This window comes from Canis lupus, chromosome X (genome assembly GCF_011100685.1).
Source record: "Canis lupus familiaris isolate Mischka breed German Shepherd chromosome X, alternate assembly UU_Cfam_GSD_1.0, whole genome shotgun sequence".
NCBI classification, from domain to species: domain Eukaryota; kingdom Metazoa; phylum Chordata; class Mammalia; order Carnivora; family Canidae; genus Canis; species Canis lupus.
In genome coordinates, this window is record NC_049260.1 from 82055680 (window position 1) to 82081425 (window position 25746).

A 25746-nucleotide genomic window follows, 5' to 3' on the forward strand; every position below is an offset into this window, starting at 1 on the left:
CTTCTAATCTCATTGGAGCCCTGAAATGCTGCTATGTGGCTTTGGTCAGCTTTCTTTTTGCTTTGTCTCTCTAATGGCTATTTCAAAATTTCTGTGTTCAACTCAAAAGTTTCAACCATGCCAGTTTCCTGCTCATGCCCAGCAAATGACTTTATGTCCTATTTAGGAGATAGAGTGGTAAGTATGAAAGGACAAAGTCCTCAGCTTCTCAAACCAAATTGCTGGGCACACTTGCATGTGTGTAGCCTAAGGTGGGGCTTGAACTCATGATCCTGAGATCAAGACCTGAGCTGAGATCAAGAGTCTGATGCTTAGCCGACTGAGCCAACCAGGCTGCTCCTGCCTTTTGATTATAATAGTAGAGATGTTCCTTCATTTGTACTTTGGCCACATGCTTCCTTTTTAAAAAAAATTTATTTATTTGACAGAGAGTGAGAGAGAGTAAGCACACATAGGAGGAGCTGCAGAGGGAGAGGGAGTAGCAGACTCCCTGCTGAGCAGGGAGCCCAATGTGGGGCTCGATCTCAGGACCCCTGGATCATGACCCGAGCCAAAGGCAGGAGCTTAACTAACTGAGCCACCCAGGTGCACCACATGCTTCCTTTTTTCCCCATAGCTTCAGTTTCTCTCTTTCCCTAGTTGACTTCACATCCACTTTTAAACTCATTCATGTCTTTCCTATCTAAAAAATATAATACTCACAACTTTCCTCTCCCTTATACCCCTTCTAGCTTTTGCCCTATCCCTCTGTTTCCCGCAGAGCAAATTTCTTCAAAGACGATACCATTTCCTCACCTCTGACTTACTTTTCTTAAACATTGAAAGTTATTTATATTAAAGTAATCCTTATGCATAGTTAAAAACTCAACTATTACTAATAGTTATATGAAAAAATAGTCATAAAAAAAGAAAAAATAGTCATATTGCAAGAAATAGCAATCTTCTCCTCCCTGCTGATTTCTGTTCTCCAATAAGAATAATATTGACGGGATCCCTGGGTGGCGCAGCGGTTTGGTGCCTGCCTTTGGCCCAGGGCGTGATCCTGGAGACCTGGGATTGAATCCCACGTCGGGCTCCCGGTGCATGGAGCCTGCTTCTCCCTCTGCCTGTGTCTCTGCCTCTCTCTCTTTCTCTCACTGTGTGCTTATCATAAATAAATAAAAAAAGAATAATATTGAGCATTTACTTTGTGTTGAGCATTATTCTAAGCCCTTGTAAGCATTAACTCATTTAATCCTCTCAAAAGCCTCATGAGATAGAAGCTGTTATTATTCCTCTCTTAAAGTGAGAGAATGAGGCTCAGAGAGGTTATATGATTTGCCGAGGATCACCCAACAAGTAAGGGTTAGAGGCAGGATTCAAACCTAGGGAGTCTAGTGCCAGCATCTACACTTTTCCAACAATGCCAAGCAATTTCAACTCTGTTAAGTATTTCTGATGCCATGATATTTACATTTCTAAATAATATCCTTATATTGCTATTCCCCCCCCCCCAATTTTAGACATTAACAATTGACTTCTGCAAATCTGAAAATTTTTCAGTCATCATTTCCTTAAGTACTTTTTAAAGGATTTTATTTATTTCTTTATTTTAGAGAGAGAGAGAGTAAGGAGGGGGAAGTACAGAGAGAGAAGGGGAGAATCTCAAGCAGATTCCACACTGACTGTGGAGCCTGTTGTGGGGCTTGATCTCATGATCCTGAGATCCTGACCTGAGCCAAAACCAAGAGTTAACTGGTTTACTTAACTGACTGAGCCATTCAGGCACCCCCTCAAATATTCTTTATGCCACCCCCTTCCTTTCTTATTCAGACTCCAATTACATGTCTGTTAGGCTGCTTAAAGTTGTTTTCAGCTCACTGATGCTGTGTTCATATTTTAGCTATTTTTTCTCTCTGTATTTCACCTTGATAGTTTCTTAAGCTTCTGTTTTTTTATTTGAGAGAGAGAAAAGGAGAACACAAGTGGAAGAGGGGCAGAGGGATAAGCAGACTTCCTGCTGAGTAGGAGCCTGATGAGGGGCTCGATCCCAAGCCTCAGGGTTCATGATCTGAGCTGAAGGCAGATACTTAACCCACTGAGCCACCCAGGCGCCTCTTGTTTTGATCATTTCTAATGACATGCCTTGGCATTCACTAACCTTTTCTTCTGCAATGCCTAAGCTGCCATTAATTATTATAGTGTAGTTTTCATCTCAGACATTGTAGTTTTCATCTCTAGAAGCTCAGTTTGTTTTTGTTTAAGATTTTGTTTATTTATTAATGAGAGAGAGAGAGGCAGAGACACAGGCAGAGGGAGAAGCAGGCTCCATGCAGGGAGCCCGACGTGGGACTCGATCCTGGGTCTCCAGGATCAGGTCCTGGGCTGAAGGCGGCGCTAAACTGCTGAGCCACCAGGGCTGCCCTAGAAGCTCAGTTTGGATCTTTCTATTAGCATCCATATTTCTACTTATTGTATTTAGCTTTTCCTCTAGCTTTTGAATACATGACAGAGCATGAGAGATTCCTAACTCTGGGAAATGAACAAGGGGTAGTGGAAGGGGAGGCAGGTGGGGAGGATGGGATGACTGGGTGATGGGCACTGAGGGGGGCACTTGACGGGATGAGCACTGGGTGTTATACTCTATGTTGGCAAATCGAACTCCAATAAAAAATGTGCAAAAAATGAATATATGGCATGCAATGCTAATTCAAAGAGATGTTTGCACCTCTATGTTTATTTCATTATTTATAATAGCCAAGATACAAAAGCAACCTACATGTCCACTGATAAATGAATGGATAAAGATGTGGTACACACACACACACACACACACACACACACAGAGGATTATTACACAGCCATAAAAAAGGATGAGATCATGCCATCTGCAACAACATGGGTGGACCGTGCTAAGTGAAATAACTCAGACTGCTTGGACTGATTTCACTCATGTGGAATCTAAAACAAAACAAACGAATAAACAAACAAACGAAAAAGCAGAATCAGACCTATAAATATGAAGAACAAACTGATGGCTGCCGAGGGAAATTGGGTGGGAGATGGAAGAGGAGATGGAGATAGAGGCTTCCAGTTATGGAATGAATGACATGGGACTAAAAGGCAAAGCATAGGGAATATAGTCAATGATATTGTAATAGTGTTGAATGATGACAGATGGGAGCTCCGTTTGTGATAAGCACAGGTTAATATACAGACTTGTTGAATCACTGTGTTGTATAACTCAAACTAATGTAACATTGTCAACTATACTCAAATAAAAAATTAAAATCAAAACGTGGACAGAGCATGGAATACAGATATCCTATCATAATGTCTAATACTATTTATTTATTTATTTATTTATTTATTTATTTATTTATTTAATAATAGATTTATTTTTTATTGATGTTCAATTTGCCAACATACAGAATAACACCCAGTGCTCATCCCGTCAAGTGCCCCCCTCAGTGCCCGTCACCCATTCACTCCCACCCCCCCGCCCTCCTCCCCTTCCACCACCCCTAGTTCATTTCCCAGAGTTAGGTATCTGTGTCAGTTCTTGGTCAGTTTCAATTGATTACTTTTTATCCTTAAGGGTTGTATTTTCTTCCTTTGCATATCTGATAACTTTTTTGGATGTCCAACATAATGAAATTTGTCTTATTGGGTGCTGAATACTTTTGTTAAATATTCCTGAGCTTTGTTTTAGGACACAGCAAAGGTGCTTGAAAATAGCTTGATCCTTTTGGGTTTCATCTTTAAGGTTTGTTAGGTGGAATAAGAGCTTTGTTTAGTCTAAGGAACAGTTTTCTTCACTTGTGAGGCAAGACATTTCTGCATACTACACTGAGTGCCCCCATGCATCATGAGATTTTTCCTGTCTGGCTCTTAGGAACAGACACTATTACAGCCCCTTTGTGAGCACTGGGGATTGTTCCCTCTCATCTTTTTAGGTGGCTCTTTCCTTGGCCTTGGGCAGTTTCCTCATATGCATGTGTTGATCAGTTTTTTGTCAAATACTTAAGAGGGGAACCTTCCAAAGGTCTCCAGAATTCTCTCTGTGCAGCATCCTCCTCTCTTGTACTCTGCCCTGTGAACTCCAGCCAATTTATTCTACTGGACTCTCAGTGTTCTGAATTAGGGACTTCATCAGGCTCTGATTTCCCCTTCATGGACCATTTTACTCTCCTAATTTTGTTGGAACAATTTTTCCCAAAGTCTTCTAAGAAAGAGTACATGGGAAGTAAATTTTTGAGAACCTTTTTGTTTAAATTTTTTTAAAATTTATCTTCACAGTTGATAAGTTGGAAACAAATTTCCCTTATAATTTTGAAGGCATGGCTCTGTTGTCTCCTAACTTCCAAAGTGGGGTTGAGAAACTCGCTGCTAAGTTTGATTCTTGATTTTTAAAATATGACCTATATTTTAAAATCTGAAGCTTTTAAGGTCTTATCTTTAGTCCAGTTTTTCTGAAATTTCTACAAGATAGGTGTTGGTGTGGGTCTTGTATCATTCATTTTTGTTGGGCTCTAGGTAGGTCTTTCCTATCTGAAGCCTAGTGACTTTTCATTCTGGGAAGTTTTCTTATATTATTCACTAATAACTTCCTCCCATTTATTTTCATTCTCCTCTCTTTCTGGAACTCTAATTAGAGGTTGAACATTCTAGATTTTTTTCTGTGATTTTTTAAATCTTTCATTTCCTAGTTTTCATGATACTATTTTCTTATGCTGTTATCTGAGATGGTACCTTAATTTTTCATCCATTCCTTCTATTAAAATTTTAATTTCAGCATTCTTATTTTTATTTATAAGAGCTCTTTCTTGATCTTTGCTTCTTTTTAGCATTCTGGCCTGGCTTTGTGAATACAAGCTATTTGTTTATCTTCTTGAAGATACAGACAATCCTTTAAGAAGCATCTTCTAAACTGCCCTGTTCCTTTTCTCTGAGTTTTAGTTTCTGTCTTTCCCTAAATGTCTGGTAAGCTTTTGGCTGCCTGTTTGAATTTAAGCACTTGAAGATGACTGGAAGACCTGAGGGGATGGGAACAATTTGTTGCATGGTAAATTTCTCTATAGGATAAAAAGGTGAAACACCAGAATTTTATTGAGGGGAACTCCAGGGGACCCAAGTTTCAGTTCTGTAGGTGTTTTCTCTTCAGTCCATTTCCTCTGGAAGCAATTCACCAATCTCCTGGTAGCTGACGAGGGGTGTAAGCCTGGCTGCCACCACTCTGGAAGCCGGGCAAGGAAGGGTTGCTGAGGGTTTTAAGACTACTTTTAGTACAGCATCAAAGCTCTGCACAGAGTAAGCCTCACATCTCCTGCCAGGGTGAGGGAGGAGTAGTCTCTGGTAGAGTGGATCTGGGGTCTAGCTGTTCTGCATACAAACTTTCAACTGTCTGCGGCACAAAATTGGCTTGATGTTGTTGGCTTCCTGACCCAGCTTTCTCTGGTCTGTTTTTGGTTACCACTCATTTCCATCCCCTTCTAGCTTCCAAACATTTGTTGACAATCTCTTACTTGCTGGCATTTTTTTCCATTCTCTTTGTCTTTGTGGATTTATGACATTTCATTCTTTGACTGTCATTTCAGTGGTATTTCATGAGAGCAGAGATAAAACAAATTTAAACCGCTGTATTTAATCATCCTCACTTACTAACTCTCTGAAATGTCTTCTGCCCCTACCACACTATTCCAAGTGTTCTTCCTGAGGTCACCAAATGGATACCTTGTTGCTAAGTCTAATAGACATTCCTTTGTTTTATCTTATGGTTTTATCTTATTTAATCAGTCAGTAGCATTTGTCCCTACTGACGATTTGTACTTGAAATTTCTCTGACCTCAGCTCCCATGAACACTCCTGCTTTTCTCCCTACCTACCTAGTTCCTTTTGACCTTGTGAGCAAGTCGCCTTTGACTTATTCCTCTAATCCTATTGTTTTTTATGGTTCTGTTGTAGGCTCTTCCCTCTTATCTTGAGAATCATCTGCCCAACCTAAATATCTTCATCAGTGGTTTCTCACAGGCTCTGAAATACTTCTCCACTAATAATAATTGTAATCATGTATTAAGGACCAAGACTTCAGTTAAAATGAAATTTTAGCTGGGAGAGTATTTCTTCCCCCGTGCAAATGGCACTTACCATGTTCCTTGAGAGATAACTAATGTTTTGCTTATACATATTAAACATAGAAACATACACACACTTACATGTTACCCCAATGCCATTTTTACTCATCCTTAACCTTCCAGCCACTGTTAACATTTGGGAGTATAGTATCCCAAAAGTTATTTATTTATTTATTTATTTATTTATTTATTTATTTATTTAAGACTTTATTTATTCATGAGAGACCCACAGAGAGAGGCAGAGACATAGGCAGAGGGAGAAACAGACTCCCTGCAAGAGCCTGATTCAGGACTCGATCCCAGGACCCCAGGATCACAATCTGAGCCAAAGGCAGACACTCAACCACTGGACCACCTGGGTGCCCCTAGTATTCCAATATTTAGATTTAATGTATATTTCACAAACAGAAGGTCGTGTTGTATATGCTTCATTATACCCAAGTTTGAAACATAACAAAATATCATGTTCTTGTCCCTGTTATTGGATATTATCAGATACCCTGATTTTCAGTGGCCTCATAGTATTTCATCTTTTGATGTATACCATGTTACTTAGCTCATTCCCCATAGTTAGACAATTAGGTTACATACGGTGTATTGAGTGCCCTTACAGTTGTATATTTGCATACACCTCAGTTATTTCCTTAGTAAAAAAAAATGTATGAAGTAGATCTGTGGTGTCAAAGAATACTTGCATTTTCATCTGTGTTGGTATTTAATGCCAAATTGATCTCCAAAATTTGTTATCAATTTCAGTCCTAATAAAATATGTAGGCATTATCTAATTCAGGCACAAAAAAGCTCCTATAATTGTCATTCTTTATTATCTTAAACACCATATCATTTCAATATGCATTAATTTGATTCTTCATGGAGTTGGGCTTTTATATATATTTGTTAGCCATTTGTTTTCATGTTGTGTGAATTAACTTTCTGTTTTGTTTGTCTACGCTCCTGTCACTACTCTCTTCTCATTCCCAGACACATTAAAATCTCATCTGCCTCCAATTTTGACCCCTTCCAGTCCGTCACTGCAGCCAGAGTGCTCTTCCTGAAACATAAATTTGAGTATCACTCCTCTGCCTGAAATGCTTCAATGGTTCACATTGCTCTTTGGATAAATTGCAAAGTTTGCAACATGCCCTACAAGGCCCTGCATGACTTTGCTAATTCCCCAGCCTTTGGGCAAGAGAGAACACATCCACATCCACATAGTCTCTGCTTACCTAACTCCTACTCCTCATGTGGGTCATTGCTTAAAATGAAATTCCTCTGGGGAGATTTCCCTTAATGCTCAAGTCCCTACAGGTGGGTCTTGTGTTACACTCCCTTTGTAGTAGCACTTCTATTGCCTATTTCATGTCTTTTCCCTCCATGAATGGTGAACTTTGTGAGGCTGAGCACTACAATTGTTTGTCTCCAGTGTAGCTAGCACAGTGCCTCGCACACTAGTTGTGCTCAGTGAGTATTGGATGGATGAATGGATGGATGGACAGATGGATTGATAGATGGATGAATGGAAGAAAGAAGATTGGGGAGGCCAAGACAAAATTTCATGAGCCAATTTTCTGCTCGAACTCTTGCCCTAAAGAGGTTGTTGTCTTCTTATTCATCCAATCCTGGAAAAGTGACCCATTCAGTGTGAGACCTGAAGATTATACTGAATTAGTCTTTTATTTATTTCTCCTGGCCTACAGTTTGTTCCTAAAATATCTCTATTTTCACAAACAGCCAAGAGCTCTTGTTGGTAGAAGTGTAGCATGGTATAACAGCATGAGGATATATGTTTAACTCCTCAACCCCTTCTAAGTATTTCACCAAAGAATTTTCCTCTCTGGTCTCCTTACATTTATTTAATACCTCTTCTGTTCACTCTAATTCCATATTGTTGCCAAGTTTATGTTTCTCTTCATTCCATCATTTGCATGCTCAAAGCTCTTCATTGGCTCTGATTCAGAAGGTCTGTCACAGGGCCTCAACATGTATGTTTTGGTCAAAACTCCCCAAGATAATTCTGATGTGTAATCATGGTTAAGAATTGCCAAAGCACAGAAACATTTACCTTAATTTTTTTAAGAGCTGTCTAAATTGGTTAGAATCCAGTGACCATGGTTCAGTTATATTTCTTTTTTTTTCCTGACCCTTACTGGTTGTGTGACCTTAGGCAAGTTGCTTGAGCTTTCTGTGTGTCATTTCTTGTTTACACTGTATCTTATTGTCATTTACAAAATGGAAATAACATTACTACACAGGATTATGGGAAGAGGTAAATTAAAGAATGTGTGTAAAGTGCATGCATGGTCTCTTCTATCTACTAAATGCTCAATAAATGTTAGCAGCTGTGGTGTTGTTAGTCATTGGATTATCCATTCAACAGTTACTTATTTGCCATGTATCCAACACTGTTGTGGGTCATGGGCAATATGAAAGGTACAAAATATAAACCGTGCTCTTGAGATGCTTAGAACTAGCTGGGGAGATAACATTATATAATAATAAATAATAATAAAATTAAATGTAAATATAAAAGAGTGAACAAAATACAGTATTCAGGTGAAGGCTTGAATTCAGCCCCAGCATGCTAGCTTGTTGATTAGCATAAAAAAGAGAAAGGAAAAAAAATATCTCCAACGGCTCTTACTAAGCCTTCAGAGGTCTAGTTTTGATCCTGCCTGCCAGATGGAAAATGATGCAGAGGGGAAAATATCCTGTATTTACTTCTCAAAATTAAGACAGGATGGGAGAGTGTGTTTGAGGGGTGAACATATGTGAATAAATATGGTATAACCCTTAATTGGTTCCTGATGATTAAAATTTAAATGGTTTCCATTGAAAAAACACAGATATGATATTTTTCACTTAATGAATCAAGCCCTCCGAGTCATTTATTTTTGCCTTGTTGAACCAGAAATCAAACATTGGATAAAGGTTGTAAACCTATTTTGATGTATGTTGATGTACTTTTCTCTTTTCTAGGGTCGCTATGGCAACAGCGTCTTCTCAAGTTCTGATTCCAGACATCAATTTTAATGATGCCTTTGAAAACTTTGCTTTAGATTTTTCCAGAGAAAAGAAACTGCTGGAGGGGCTAGATTATTTAACAGGTGTGAAAATACTGTGGTTTCCTTCCTATTTTAACATATTTGTCTTTTGGTGATCTCTTACTGTTAAGGTAATCAGAAAAGGACTATATTTGTAATGAAAATGCTTTTTATAACCTTTAAGGCAATATGCATACCTTTTTAGATGGAATATACTTTAGCTCATGTAAGAGAAAAGAAAGATAATGTGTCAAGTATTTCTGGAGGCAGACGAGTATACTATCATACCTAAAGGTCAAGAAAAAATAAAGACGTTGCTGATGGATTTCTCCTTATGAGCCTATCAGTAATGTATTGTCACTTGTTGTTGAGGGGGTTAGAACTCAGGTGGCAATTGTGGGATACTAAAAATGTCCTGCATAGGTACAAGTGCCATTCAAATGGTTTTAAGGACATTTGAGGAACTGACAGATTAGGAAGAAAAATGTAAGAAATATCTGGCTTACAGACAGTTTTAGGAAATGAGGGATGCAACTAGCCTATTAAAAATGCTGGCTACAAAAAAAATGCTGGCTACCTTATTGAATGACCACTTCATGAGAAAAATATACACGTACAATAACTTTGCATTTGTCATTATTTTTGTTTCTATATGAAAATAACTGTCATTTGTGGGAAAAAATCAGAAAGGGTGACAGAACATGAGACTCCTAACTGGGAAATGAACAGGGGGTAGTGGAAGGGGAGGTGGGCAGAGAGATGGGGTGACTGGGTGATGGGCACTGAGGGGGTCACTTGACAGGATGAGCACTGGGTGTTATACTATATGTTAGCAAATCAAACTGCAATAAAAAATATACAAAAAATATTAAGTCTTCCAATCCATAAACACAAAATAAAATAAAATAAAATGACTGTCATTTGTTGAACATCTGTTTTATGCCAGACGCTGTGTATTAATTTTATATTATAAATATCTACAACAAATCTATAAGGTATTTATCATCCCTTATTTCACAGATGAGGGAACTCATTAATTTGTGCTTGGCTATACTGCCAAAAAATATATGATAAAGCTTACTTTAGAATAAAAAAATAAGTCGAAGGTCATGCAATGAGAAAACCACATGACCATGTTGCTCCGATATTTACATGTGTGTTTGTACAGGGAGAGTAGACAACTGGGCAATCACCTCCATACCTTAGGCTTATATATACTTTGCCTAAAAATATCATAATCATTGAAGTCCAAGTGGTTTGGGGGAACTTGAGGTCTCAGCACTCGGCTTTGGGTTGTTTGGTGTGTGCCATCTAAAGCTTCTTTTTAAGAAAACCTCCTCTCCTTGAGATGTTGAGTGGGGCAGCAAGAGTAGCAATTGTTAAAATTCCCTAGCAGAGAGTGTGCCTTCCTCACCTTTTTTTCCACCTTTCCTTACAGCCCCAAACCCACCATGTATCCGAGAGGAACTCTGTACTGCTTCCCATGACACCATTACAGTCCACTGGATCTCGGACGATGAGTTCAGCATCAGCTCCTATGAGCTTCAGTACACCATATTCACTGGCCAGGCTAACTTCATCAGTAAGTCATGGTGTAGTTGGGGCCTGTGGCCAGAGATAAGGAAATGTAAGGAAGCAGTAAGCTGCTCAAGATTGGCCGGGGCGCCACGAGGCAAGTGTTTGTAAGACATGTTAGGTTGTTTAGTATAGTGTTTCGTAGACAGTGCAAGCTCCCCCAGGGCTTTGCAAATACTATTGCTGGGTGGACGAGCAAGTTGTGTATTTCCTTGCTGGGCAGTCACTGGGGGCACTCCTATTTGTTGATGAAATCCTTGGCCTTTCCTCAGTTAATCCATGTCACTCCATTCTCCTGGGTCAGAACCCAGCTCAGAATTCATTCCTGAGTGACTAAGCCACCATCATTCCTGATTCTATGCGTGTGAACATCTATCTCTCTCCTCGGCCCTTCTTCCACTTCATTACCATGGTAAAATACATTATGTTTGAGGACAACTACTTCCTTTCCTGTACCTATTTGTATCAGTGACCACAGTGATAAACCTTCTGCCTCTGTCGCTGTCCCCCTTCTCCCTTTCCTCCAAGAATTGCACTGAACACAAACATGTGCCTGTGGGCCACAAAATGAAAGATGTGCAAAAAGACGTCACTGAGCTCACATGTTAGTTTCACCTTCAGATGAATTGGAGCAAGACAAGGCAGGATAGAAACTTGCCTCATCGATTGCCAGATAAGAGGGATCCACCTGCGAGTTCCCCTCTGTGTGGCAGGGAGCACTGGAAAGCAGAATTAAAACTGGATTCAAGACTGGAACTGATTCCCACCTTCTGGTGCACTCTAGGGTTCCCACCCTGATCCGCATAGCTGCAAATTCATATTTTCTTTTACCTTCACACTTGTGCTTCTGTGTCTGACTTCTGCAGGCCAACATGAGAGGAATTTTTCCAACAAAACCCTCCCAATAGGCTTCCTTTCCCTGTTTTACAGCAATTCTGGGCCACAGGGTGGGCTGGGGGAGGTGAGAGGACATTGGAGGTCAAATTCTAAAAACACTTGCCTCGTGCAGCTCCAACCTAAGCCACTTGGCCTGGGTAGCTGTGCTCGTAGGTGTTTTTTCAGGTTGCAGAGTCACAAACCCTAATGCCTCTCCAGCATGCTTTTCTGCACTTGTCTCTCCTGCTCCAGGAAGTCTTATAGCCAGCGACTGTCCTCCTTCCTGAGTGTGGGAGAGAGCAGTGGTCTCTTGAGAGCTGAGACAAAAGTCCAAGTGACAAAGATCTAAAGGCTGTCCTCTCTATTTTCAAAGACATATAGTCCTTTGTAAATAGGAACTTAAAGGATAATTCTTAATAGCAATAGGAACATAGCACCTGATTTGGAAGAAACTTTAGAAGTCATTTAGGCTAATCTTCCCTTCTATCAGACAACCAGTAGATGATTTTCCTGTCTCTACTGGAACATTTCTAGTTCCAGTGATGAGTAGCTCACTTCTAACAAAACAACCCATTCAGTTGTTGTATAGCTACAAATAATTGTCAGTGCTTCCTTCTAGAAGGCCTAACTCTTCCTCCTAGTAAATAACAATGACAATAATAATTTATATGTGCATTATGGTTTGCCATTTATAAATGCTCCCACATACATCATCTCACTTAGTCTTCATGAGTTCTCCCTTAGCCTTATGAAATAGATGATACCAATTCTATTGTATGGATGAAGAAGCTGAGGTTCAAGTTAAATGAGTTGCCCAAGGTTACAGAGCTACAAACTGATGGAGTCAAGATTTGAACCCAACTCTCTCAGACTTCAAGCTTAATGTTTCTTTTTTTAAGATTTTATTTATTTCCAAGCGAGATAAGCAAGAGCACAAGCTGAGAGGAGAGACGGGGAGAGGGAGAAGTAGATTCCCTGTGGAGCAGGGAGCCCAATGCGGGACTGTGTCCTAGGACCCGGTGATCATGACCTGAGCTGTAGGCAGATGCTTAACCAACTGAGCCACCTGGGGGCCCCCAAGCTTAATGTTTCTTGAATTACACCCATAGCTACCAATTAGTCTTAGTCCTGTCCTTTTGTGCTTCACTAATAAACCTGATCCATCTCTTCCATGACCATTCTTCAGATAATTTTAGGTAGTTCTCATGTATGTCCCTTCTAAATTTTCTCTTCTCTAGGCAAAACATCCTTAGTTCTTCAAATTGCTCCTTATGTGACTTGGTTTCAGGCCCTTTCCTGTCATGGTATCCTCTTTAGGCACACACTCCTGTGTGTCAAAATGATTTATAAAATGTGCTGTCAAAAGGTGAATACAGTACTCCAGAACTGGTCTGACCACCTCCGAGGATCTTTGGATTGTCTCTCTTGTCCATTAGCTGATGTGCCCCAGCCCTGAACCTTCTTATTCCAGTAGTCACACTGACTACTGAGTGTTGACTACTGAGCATGTAGTCAGTTGAAATCCCTAGGCATTTCAAATCCTTGATTGTCTAAACTGAATTACAACTCCTTGAATTCATCCCTATTACATTTCATCTGATTAGCTTTGACTTCACATTCCAACCTGCCAAAGTCCTTTTAAATGCAGTTTCTGCCTTCCCAACTTGCCTTCTGTGTCTTCTTCCAGTTACTGATAGAAAAGCAGAATAAGGGGCGCCTGGGTGGCTCAGTCGGTTAGGTGTCTGCCTTCAGGTCAGGTCATGATCCCAGGGTCCTGGGATGGAGCCCCAAGTTGGGCTCCCTGCTCATTGGGCAGCATGTTTCTCCCTCTGCCTCTGCCTGCTGATCCCCCTTCTTGTGCTCACTCTCTCTCTCTCTCTGTCAAATAAATAAAATATGACAAAAAAAAAAGAAAGAAAACAAAAGTGGAATAGGACAGGGACAAAGTCAGAACACTGAGCAAAATTTTGTCTGGCAATGAGCAGGTAAGACAAAACTATTTTAGGGATTCCTGGGTGGCTCAGTTGGTTAAGTCTCTGACTCTTGATTTTGGCTCATGTCATGATCTCAGAGTTGTGAGATTGAACCCTGTGTCTGGCTGTGTGCTCAGTGGGGAGTCTGTTTGCCCTGCCCTCCCCCCACTCCCCCCTCTCACCATACAAACAAATAAATAATTGTTAAAGATGAAACTATCTTACTGAAAATACATAGTCATGAAGATTCAAGGTCCCAGTCCTAACCATCTGTCTGGCCTACCACTGTTATGCCACTGTTGATTGAACCTTGACTCTAAGAGCTACTTTCCCTTGAGGTTTTTCCACATTTTCTCTTCTTAAACCACTTTGTTGAGGAATAATTGACATACAAAAAGTTGTCCATCAACAGATCAATGGATAAAGAAAATGTGGTATATTCGTACAATAAAATATAATTCAATCTTAAAAAAGAAAGAAATCCTGCCATTCATGACAACATGGATGAACCTGGAGGGCATTATGCTAAAGGAAATAAGCCAGACACAGGACAAATACTACATGATACTATTTATTTGAGGAATCTTAAAATAATCAATCTCCACATTTTCTTTAACCAGAAATTTCTTTCTTGTTGGCTAGAATTTTGTCTGGAGAAGTAGTTCCCCTTATTCTTTTTTAAGCTTCTCCCTTTATCTGTAACTATCTCCCCTTGTCGTCTAAGATTTGGAATGGTCACAAGCCAGTAATATTTCTGATGGTCTGTTAGCTGAATTCAAACAGTTGTTTGGCTGATTGCCTTCCCCATTACTGTCTATCTTTCCTCTATTTCAGTTTTGTGTTTTGCATTATGAAAGCACTGTCTATACCCTCCATGTGACCAGGCAGCCTGTAATATACTGCCACAAATATGAAACTATTTCCTCTCCTTTTTATTTGCATGCAAATGTTCTCCACCATACATTTACACTCAGGTTCATGGATTTCCATACTGTGGTCTTTCCCTTTTGGACAAGTTGTATAATTCCATTACCATAATTCAGTCATCAACCCCATCTTGCCAAGTCTCAGTGATATCCAGGGAATCCTATATTTTTACCTTTTCAAAATTTAGAAATGGTTTCAAAATTACAGAAAAGTTGTAAGAGTAACATGAAGAATGCCTGTATACTCTTTACCCAGATTCATCTATTTTTTGATATTGTGTCCTGTTTCCTTTATCATTTGCTAGCATTACCTATCTCTATTTCTGAACCATTTGAAAGTAAATTGCATGCATCATGACCTTTTACCACTAAATTCTTCAGTGTAGGTTTTCTAAGAATAAGGAAACTCTTATATAACCACAGTGTGCTTATCAGCTTTAAGAGATCTGCTACAATACTTTTTCTGATCTCACCATTCATATTCCAATTTTGACACCTGGACCCAATACATCCTTTATAGCATAGAAAGAAACCGATATTGTCCTTTAGAGTTGAGGATCCAGTATTGCATTTAATCATCATTTTTCCCTGGCCCCCTTTAATCTGGAACACTTCCTCAGCCTTTCTTTATCTTTAATGACATTGACATCTTTTCTTAAAATGTCCTTTTATTTCTTTATTATACTGTCTCTTATTTTGGGTTCTTCTGACATTTCCTCATGATTTATATTCAGATTATGCATTCATGGCTGGAATACTACATTGGAAACGTTTTGTCCTCCTTAGGACATCACATCTGGAGCCATGTGATGTCCACTTGCCCTTCGTTAATGATGCTCATTTTGTTCAGCTGGTCAAAGGTTTCGCTGGATTTCTTAACCATGTAGTTACTATTTTTCCTTTTGCAACTAATAAGCAATCTGTGTGGTGATACTCTGAGACAATAAACATGTCCTGCTTTCTCATCAAACCCATCAGTTTTTACTCTGATGATTGCAAAAATGATGATTTTCCAAATGAGCATCCCTTCCTACATTTACAAGTTGGCGCTCTGCATTCTACTGTAAGCAAAATACTTGCCCCCTGTTTATTTTTCTACTTATCAGTATGGACTCATGAATTCACTTTCTTCAGTGATTTAGAATTCTTCACTGCCCTTGCTTACTTTGATGCTCAGATTGTCCAGATTTAGCCAGTAAGGGCCATTTATCTCCTGGGTCCTTATATCTTCCCATCATATTCTTGAGTACTTCTTTACTTTCTAGCGTGACAAAAGATTCTAGGCTCATATGGACTTTATCCTGCCCCAGCCTTGAAATCAGCCATTTTTCCAAGGAACCCTGGTTCTTTTTAATGGAAGGATGTTATTAGAGAACAGGATCTGGGTACTAGAAATACACACATATACCTATGTATGTACACGTATGCACACACATAATATACATACACACATACCTAACATGCATGTGCATATGAATACACATACACACATATGTAGAAATCACGAGTTCATACCAATACCTCCAACCAATTCCAGTCCATCTCCAAAAGTTCTTTCTTGCCTTTCCCCATTCCATGTTTGTCTGTTCTTCCTTCCACGGTGAGAACCCTGGCTCCTAACAACATCAACACACGTGTTCATTTGTTTAATCCCATAATATATGCAACAGTTTCGGAAGTGCCTTGCCCATACCACTACAGAAACAAACAATAGTTCAGGATTTGTTTTCAGTTCTCCTCCTGCCCCCATCCCTTTGGTGTGGTTGTTTTTCATTTGAAGTGTGTTTGGGTTCGTTGGTGTCACTTTGCCTTTGGTTTTAGTCTCCACTCTTTCCCACTCATATTGATTTAATTGTGATTTTATGAATTCATAGAATGACAATGTGTTTCCCAGAGGGAACATAATACAAAAAAAGGTGTATTCAAAGAAGTGTCCTTCTCTCCCATATCTTTCTAATCCCATGCCCCTACCCCTATCCCTTATAGGTCATCAACTTCAAATATATGTATGTTCTATTATTTGCCTTTATTTCTTGTAAAAAAAAAATAGCATACTATATATGCTCTTCTGCTATTTGCTTTTTTTCCACTAACCGTATACCCTGGAAATCACTCCATATCATTTAATAGAGATCCTTCTCATTCTTTTTCATAGCTACATAGTACTTCATTGTGAAGTTTTGTTTTATACTTTTAGAAGTATATCTGGAAGATCATTTATTTCCCTCTGCAGTTTATCATTCATATTGTGAATTGGCACGTGGATAACCAAGCCCTCCAACATTATTCCTGGCCCTTATCCTTATTGCCTTTCATGAGCATAACTGAGCTTCTTCACCAGTTATTCTTTCTAGGACATCTCTGTTTGCCCTCCACTATGCCTCTTTTTCTAGTTTTACTTTAGACTTTTTTAACCTCCCATCAACTTCATTATAAAGCCCTCATGATCGGATCTCTTTCAAGACACTAATGATTATTATTATTCTTTGCTAAAACACTCATGATTATTTTTAATTTTCAACCTCACTAAATCCTTTATGAGGGTTGCATAGAAGTGACTAAATTTACTGCTCATGTTTCATGCCCCCATTCTTTTGCATGCTTTGGTAGAATTGTGGTTAAAAAGCCGGAAACTGATTAAAAAGCAGATAACAGAAGAAAAGAAGCCTCGATAATTCACAAATAGAACAGCAACCCCTCTTTTACTCACAGTTATCCAAATACGTGTTTTTAATTATGCACATTTTTCTCTGTTTAAATCAGTGTTTATGGTCCAAAGAGTTTTGAAAGCAGAAACCTAGATCTCTGGGCTTGAGAGGGAAGAAGGTTCCAGGCAACAATGTGTTCCTGGACCATCCTATTTCAAATGAGTATTAGAACCAGGAAGGGGCAAAAATGGGTAGTATCAAGTGAGGAGATGGCAATTTTGGCTTTGTTTTTCATGCCATCTCTTTGGCTTCCCTATGATACCTTGGAGCCTAGTTAGTTTTGGAAGTAAGGGTGAGGATGGGGTGGGAGAGATGAGCCATACATAAGCCCTGGAAGCTTCAATACTTTGCAGGGACAAAGGAATATTGTTATCTACCTCATGAATTGTCATGTAGTGGGTGGAGAAAACACTGGACTAGGGTTAAGGAGACCAGGATTACACTCTCCGCACCATCACCATCTGTCTGTGGCCTTGGGCAAGTCACTTTTTTCTCTCAGTTTCCCATTTGTCAAATGAGGGAAATACAGTGTGTGGGTGTCCTGTTGGCTCTGACAGTCCATGTTCCTGTGCTCTGCCCAGGACTGCTCCATCCATACCAGGTTAGAGTCAGCTCTCAGAGGATTGGACCTTTGGTGTAAAGATCCAGAGACTCCATAAAAGTGATGATTCTGTGACTTTTGTAGAGTGGCCTTTCCTATGGTACTGGGCAGAAAACTGAAGCAACCTAACTTTCACGAGTGATGACATTCAATTATCAGAGGCAGGGAGCCTGGCCTAAGCCTAGCTCCGTGGGAGAAAAGAAACAGAAGATATTTACCTCACTCTGTCTCCTGGGACTCCAAAGAAAACAAAATGAAATTCACTTTTTTTTTTTTTTTGGTGGTGGTAGTGGGGGCTTTTAATGAATTGTCAGTGTGCTTCTCATCCTCTATTATCTGCTGGCTAATGTTCTATCTTCCTCCCCTCTTTACAGGCCTGTACAATTCAGTGGATAGCTGGATGATTGTGCCCAACATTAAACAGAACCACTACACAGTGCATGGACTTCAGAGCGGGACCCGCTACATCTTCATTGTTAAAGCCATAAACCAAGCAGGCAGCCGGAACAGTGAACCCACCCGACTAAAAACAAATAGTACGTTATGGTGATTCCAAAAGGAGAGTTCCATTTCCCCTCTGCACCAGGGAGGTCCTGAGCAGGCACCCACAGCAGTTTGTGCTTTGGGCCTGGGATTTGCTGGTGACCTTGGGAAATACATGAGCACAAAGATACACACAAAGTATATGTAGTAGCAGCTGGTGTTTGGAGAGGGTGTTATTACAGGGTTTTTCTCTGTACCCCATCCCATGCTTGGAGCAAACAATTGTGTAAAACAGTACTATTTGTGATAATCTGGTAGGATCCTTCTGCAGAGAAGCCATACCTGTTTGGAATGCTTCTGACTGAAGTTGACTGAAAATCCAACTAACTCAGCTTAATAAATAGTATTTGTGAGTAGCTAAAGCAAATCGTATTTTTTTCTCTTTCTCATATAGCAAGAAGTTTGAAGGTGGGCAGTTCAGAGCCAGTGCAGCAGCTCGTTCTATGCTAATGATGTTGTAGAAGACCCAGGCTCCTTCTCCCATTGCATATTGACTTATTGTCACATGGTCACAATATGGCCATTGCTACCTCCAGAGGTCATATTTCCTTTTAAGATAGGGAAAGGAAAAAAGGGTTGGTGCATGTGATGGCTGTCTCCTTCTATTGGGAAAGCAGGCACTTTCCCCGAAGTGTCCCCAAATCTGTCTGACTTCTCTTTCCATTCACTTCCATCTTATTAGCCACCCCTAGCAGCAAGAGAGGCTAGCAACAGGAATATTTTATAGTTTTTCTGGCCTCTATAGTGAAAGTGGACAAAAGAGAAAAAGCAGGGAATGGGTGTTGTGTTCAGTGTCTGCCACAGACCCATTTTGTATAATCCAGCTCTTGCCACACCCAGCAATTGGCTCCTAGTCACTTGTGTCGTCTTAATGGTTCTAAGGAATTCTCTGTCGTGAATGATCCTACACAACAAATGTTCTCTCTGATCATTCATGATGTATCAGACACTCTAATGAAGTCACTTAATCATGTTATTTATATCCCAATTGTAAGAGGGTAGAAGGATGGCCTTTACTGAGTTCTTATTTTTTTGTTCTGTCACCAACCAGCAATAACCTCATCAGTTCCCCTCACACTATCTCACCTTGAATACTCCTTCCACTAAGATCTACTTAACTCCCAAACTACCCACTGAAATAAAGCAGAGTTTAAAACATATTTGAGAACATGAGGTCCTGAGAGCCCTCTTTTAATTTGATAACATATGGGGGGCAGCTGATTATTTTATTGAAAACGATGCCTTCAGTCTCTATTTCCATAATGTAATAAAAATAGCAGCCAGCTCGCACTGGCCCAAGAATATCAAGAATCATATCAAGAATCCCCTGGTAGTGATAGTCCTAGGGGACAAAGATGGCATTCTTAAATACTTGCTCATGCATTTTCTTCTTCTCTACTTTTTTTCAGGCCAACCCTTTAAATTGGATCCGAAAATGACTCACAAGAAGTTGAAGATCTCCAATGATGGGTTGCAGATGGAGAAGGATGAAAGCTCTCTGAAGAAGAGCCATACCCCAGAGAGGTTTAGCAGCACAGGGTGCTATGGGGCAGCAGGGAATATATTCATTGACAGTGGCTGCCACTACTGGGAGGTAGTTATGGGTTCCTGCACCTGGTGAGTAGATCCTGCTTTTATTTTTTTCTCCCTTTTTCCCCTGTTGTTAGGTTCCTGGGAGATACAGTTCCATAGTACAAACATAGTACCAGTAAGTCAAGGTTAAAAGACATGTGATGAAAACCACTCCTAGAAAAATTGGCTGGCTTTTGTAAAATAAAATAAAATAAAATAAAATAAAATAAAATAAAATAAAATAAATAAAATCTTGAGAAACACACTGGGCTAGGAGTTGGAAATTACTCCAGCATTCTATTTTTTTTAAGATTTTACTTTTTTATTCATGAGAGACACAGAGAGAGAGAGGCAGAGACACAGGCAGAGGGAGAAGCAGGCTCCCTACAGGGAGCCTGATGTGGGACTCAAACCCAGGACTCTGGAATCAGGACCTGAGCCAAAGGCTGACGCTCAATCACTGAGCCACCCAGGTGCCCCATACTCCAACACTCTAATTGCTGACTTTGTCCGGCTCTCATGCTATGAACGTTATAGGCCTAAAATGTAAACTATTTTGTAAAGGGGGAAGCACGCATTAGAGTTCTTATATATCCCATGTGGTGTCCAGCACAAATCAGATCATTAATAAATGTTCATTTCTCTCTCCTTTCCATGGGCTCACAGGTATGCAATTGGTATTGCCTACAAGTCTGCTCCCAAGAACGAATGGATTGGCAAGAATGCCTCCTCATGGGTCTTCTCTCGATGCAATAGTAACTTTGTAGTGAGACATAACAACAAGGAAATGTTGGTGGATGTGCCCCCACAGTTGAAGCGTCTGGGTGTCCTTCTGGATTATGACAACAACATGCTGTCGTTCTATGACCCAGCTAACTCTCTCCATCTTCATACTTTTGATGTGACCTTCATTCTTCCAGTTTGTCCAACATTCACAATCTGGAACAAATCCCTCATGATCCTGTCTGGCTTGCCTGCCCCAGATTTTATTGATTACCCTGAGCGGCAGGAATGCAACTGCAGGCCTCAAGAATCCCCTTATGTTTCTGGGATGAAAGCTTGCCATTAAGTTTCAAGAGAGCATATAATTCACTGGCTCTCTAGTTCAGCACTTCCTTCCTTCCTAAACCTCAGTTAGTGTCCAATATACAAGATACAAAATGAAGTTCATTTGAAGCATCCAAAATAACTAGATATTACAGATTTAATTTTTGTGCATTAAAGCCTATATTTGAATTAAGGTATTGAGTTTCTCAGAACGAATTGTCTGAGTAGTCTGAGTTCAAGCCATTGGAGGGGAAATCTAGGGAATACCCCTCTTATCACTGGAGAATTAACAATTCCCAGTAATCTGGGAGTATAAATTATTTTGGAAGGAATTAGGATAATTCTAAGTAGATAATGTAGAAAGATGCTCTGAACAAGGGGCTAGCCAGCCAGAAGGGTGTGCATGGGCACATGTTGGCCTTTCTAGTTTGGCTAAGTAGGATTTGAAGTGTGGAAGGATCACACATTATATGTAGTTTTTGATAAAAGCCTACAATCAAGGATTTATTATAGCGAAAAACATGTATGTGTATATATAATATATATATATAAAATGAATAAATAATATGTTATATATTCATTTTATAATTATATATACATAGTAAATTTTTTGATTTGCTCATTTGAGTAAGAAATATAGTGGAAGGGAAACTAAATTATAGCATCCATTTTTGTCCCCTAAAGGGAACATCAAGATCAGGCAATATTTCCTTCCTCCCTCCATTCATTCCTCCCATTCTCTCTCCTGTCACACAGACATTCACGTGCAATAATGACATTGATGGTGGGAAGAGCTCTAAATTGGTTTAAGAGAGTTTGAGGGACAAGATTGCCCAAGAGATGCTATGCTGGGCAGAAAATTGATCCAAGTAGAAGCATTATATGTAGCACGGTTTCACTGAGGCTACCTAATGCAGGAGGTTCATCTGAATTGTTAAAAATTCCATCACAGAATGTCTCAAAGAAATAGTTTTATTACTCTCAAGTACATACAGTTACTAGAATTAGGCTAAAACAAGAGTTGCACAATGGACGTTCTTTAGGAACTTTATTTACTTAATCAGTAAGAATGGAGTGTTTTAGATGCAACAACCATTTGCATATAAATGTACTTGTATTTTCAGATAAAACACTTCTGAAGTGCTTGAGAATGCCTGAGAACCGTCTGTTTTCAACAGGTTAAAGGATTGTTTCCTATGAGACCTTGTTTACACTATTCCTCTGCTTTAGCCAACCCTTCCTGGCAAATGCAAATGTAACTTTCATCCCAATCTTCATCACTATTGTTGAAGGGCATCAAGTTTTATGGTCTCTGCTTTTGTCAGTTTCACTGCAGAGACTGGGGATGTCAGAATCAGAGTTTTCTCCTTCCCAGCAGATAAGTCTGCTTCAAGGAGTCTACGTCTTGGGAGATGCGAAAATACTACTTTTGTACAAAGTGGTAGCTGTAACAAGCCACAGACTAGAGTCTTGAAACAATGCTAAAACGTCTCCTCTCTTCCTTTCAACCACCTTGGTGGATATTCATTCATTCGTTCGTTCGTTCGTTCGTTCAACAAACTACTAGATGCCGGGTACCACTCTGCTGCTGATGTATTGATAAAACACAGTCCCTTGCTGTCAAATGCCTTACTATTGTGTAGGAGAGACAAAGTATCTATATAAATCCCCTAAATAACAGCTTTGTATTGTTTATTCACCTAACATGGAAAGCAGGACTGATGCCCATTCAGATGGCAGACTCAAACTTACGTATTCTAGCAGCAAAGTTGGCTTTTTGGTTAAAAAGCCCAGATGTAATTTCTGCTAATTAGGAAATGAGCAACTTCAATCAGATCCAGCAGTGCTAGGAAATAGCTTACTGCTGTGGAAAGCTTATACATAGCCTTTGGACTAAAACAATCCTAGTTCTAATGCCATTTACGAGCGGTGTGACCTAGGATATAAGCACTTCACTTCTCTGAGCCTCTGTTTCCTCTTCTGTAAAATAATACCTACCTCACAAGGCTGTTGCAAAGATTTCAAAAGATAGCACATATAAACTGCCTAGCACAACACCTGGCATGTAGCAAAGTGCACAACAAATATTAACCTCCTCCTCCCAGCTCCAGCCCCAATACACTGTTGTGGTGCTTTAAATGTATGCCTTTCATTTCTGAGTTACTCTGGTCTCTCCTTGGGGGAGATTTTAAACAAAATAAATGATTTCCCCCTTCATAAAATCTCTCAGTGGCTCCCCTAACATTCAGTAGAAGGTCCCATTTACTTAGGGTTGGGCTTTTCAGGTTCCTGTTTGCTTTCCCAGCTTCATCTTTTGCCACTTTGCTCCTTACACTTGTTACTGTAGACATAGAGTACATACTTCATACCAGTTGTTCTCTGGGCCTGGAATAGAGATATTATTAACAGTTTTGATGCCCTGAGTAAACAGGGATTGTTCTTACATTAAGGGAACAGTGTGAAAATGCTACAAAAATGAAGAACATGCCCCCTCCTTCCCAGTCCAATTCTCTTTACTCTATCCTTGGGTCTCTGAAGCTATTCCTGTTTTTTTTTTTTTTTTTTTTTTTTTTTTTTTTTTTTTTTTTTGCACTCTTTTGGTTTTAGTGGCCTGGGACAGTTTCAATTTCCCTACCTTACGTTTGACCCTAGCCTGGACTACCTTTCCCCACCCCCTCCTCTCTCAACCAGATTAACTCCTGACCCTTCCCCAGACTGCCGTATGTTCTCTTCTGAGCTCTCATGGTACCCTGAGCATTCCTCACTCCCCCCACCCCCGGGGGCCGCTTCTAGCAATAATCACATTATATGGCAGTGTTTTTCAAAGCGTGGTGGTCCTCAGACCACCTGTTAGTCACCTCTGGTGTTTGTTAGAACAATTGATCTTAGACCCCACTCCTGATCTACTTAATTGACTATCTTGTCACATAAGTGGAATTTTACATTTTGAACAAGTTCCTAGGTAATTCTGATGCACACAAAAGCTTAATGTATAATAATGATCTTCCCTATTAGACTGTGAATACCTTGAGGGCAAGGACTGTGTCTTTTGTTGTTGCTGTATTTTTAATATTTGGCATGGTGTGTGAAACAGAGTAGTTGCCTGACTAATGTTTATTGAATGAATGTATGAACGAACGAATGAATAAGCAAAGTTTCCCTGTTGTAGTCTGGTATACATTTCGGTGTTTGTTATTTCCTGGGCAGAAAAGCTTGGTTACTTCTCCATTTGGGCTGTATTGATATTACTTTGCAAATGTCCCAGGATTCATACATATAAATGACTACTGTCCGCCTCAAAAGCTCTTTGGAAGTTAACTTGGGGAACTGTCTAGAGTGTGTGGCACCATTCTTTTCAAGAACTTTTGAATCTTTTCAAACCATTCTTTGAAGATGAATTTAAGTTTTGGTTAGAGCAAAAAATCACTCAGAGCTTAGCCTACTGAATAATGTAGGAAATTAAACTGGGTTTGAGGTAACCAATGAAGTTTCTGAGTCAAATAATGAAAAGTGCTTTCCAAGAAACAACATGGGGATAAAGCACTCAGTGGGGGTGTGGTGAGTCCCGGAAAACACACTTCAAGGCTTTTGTAGATCGTGGCAATGCCCAGGACCTTAAGAGAAGTCGGTCATTGACTACCTCTGGCTAAATAAACCCAGTTGGACAAAGGGAATAGGACCTGTATTTAATTAACATCTTCAAGGAAGGTGATGCCTTCAGTTTTCATTGTTGTTGCCCTAGTCAATCTATTCTCCTACAATCCTTTCTGCTAGCAGATTATTCTTTCTATCTGCAATTTATGCTTGTTTCCACTTTTTATATTGTCTTATTAAAGCAAGCACAAAAATAATCAAAATAAAGTTAAACCTGTTTTGAGAATATGATAGAAATGTTAATGCCACATTGGAGTTGTGACTACTTGTAAGTAAGAATTACTGCATCTGTATTTTTATCATATAATTCCATTATGTAACTTTGGATGCAGTGAAATTCAGATTTCAGCAAAATCACTTATATGTTCTTTTCACCTTAAATACACCAGGTGAATTTTCTAAGCTTCCATGGTTTACATATTTATATATGACTACCTGGATGGAGCAATCCATGGATGGACTTTTTGATAAGCTCAAATATTTGATACCCTTTCCTCAACAGAATGGAGAATGTGAGGCTGACATATAAGAACCACTCCCATGCTTATTTCCATTCCTGAAGTCAGCTGCAGCCTTGGAACCATTGGCTGTATTTGGCTGTGTTTTACAGGTTGTCCAGGTTGACTGCCCTCAGGGCAGGTAAAACTGCCTTTTACTTCAGACATATACTGTGCTGTTGTTGTTGGCTAGAATATTTATTAGACTGCCAGACTATTTTTTATCAAATATTTTATCCCAGGCTTGTTTGTACTGGGAGCTCTGGACCACTAGTATCTCTCCTAGTGACAGAAATCTGAGCATCTGTGGATTACACAGCCTCATCCTTCTAAAATATCCCAGCCATCCAAAATGCTATATTATGAAATAAATAAATATATATGTATTCATGAGTTCTCGATTCTCTCTCACTGGAGTTTAAATTGGGGAAAGATCAAAAGGGAGATGGCCGTGGGTTACCGGCATTGTCTAAATGACTTGGTGGAGATCAGTTATCATATTAAAGGTAGAGACTGGGGCAGAGAAGATCCAGGGGGTCTAGAAATCGGGATCCAATCACGAAGACTGGTTTCAGGAGCAGGTAAAAGTCAGAAAGACTACAGAAATGAAGGTATAAGGC

The 25746-nt window shown here is 39.7% G+C and overlaps 1 protein-coding gene across 7 annotated transcripts in view; it reads left to right on the forward strand.

The window, feature by feature from the left end:
- Positions 1-25519, forward strand: part of MID2 (midline 2) — a 202761-nt gene extending 177242 nt beyond the window's left edge. For 6 of the 7 annotated variants that reach the window (XM_038588019.1, XM_038588017.1, XM_038588020.1 and 3 more), the window contains exons 6-10: positions 9090-9217; positions 10593-10826; positions 18188-18349; positions 19766-19973; positions 20595-25519. In XM_038588019.1, the coding sequence (XP_038443947.1) occupies positions 9090-9217; positions 10593-10826; positions 18188-18349; positions 19766-19973; positions 20595-20997 (1135 nt within the window). In that variant the 3' untranslated portion in view covers positions 20998-25519. The remainder of the gene's footprint in view (positions 1-9089; positions 9218-10592; positions 10827-18187; positions 18350-19765; positions 19974-20594) is intronic. The other variant, XM_038588016.1, reaches the window with a different exon arrangement.
- Positions 25520-25746: the final 227 nt, after the last annotated feature.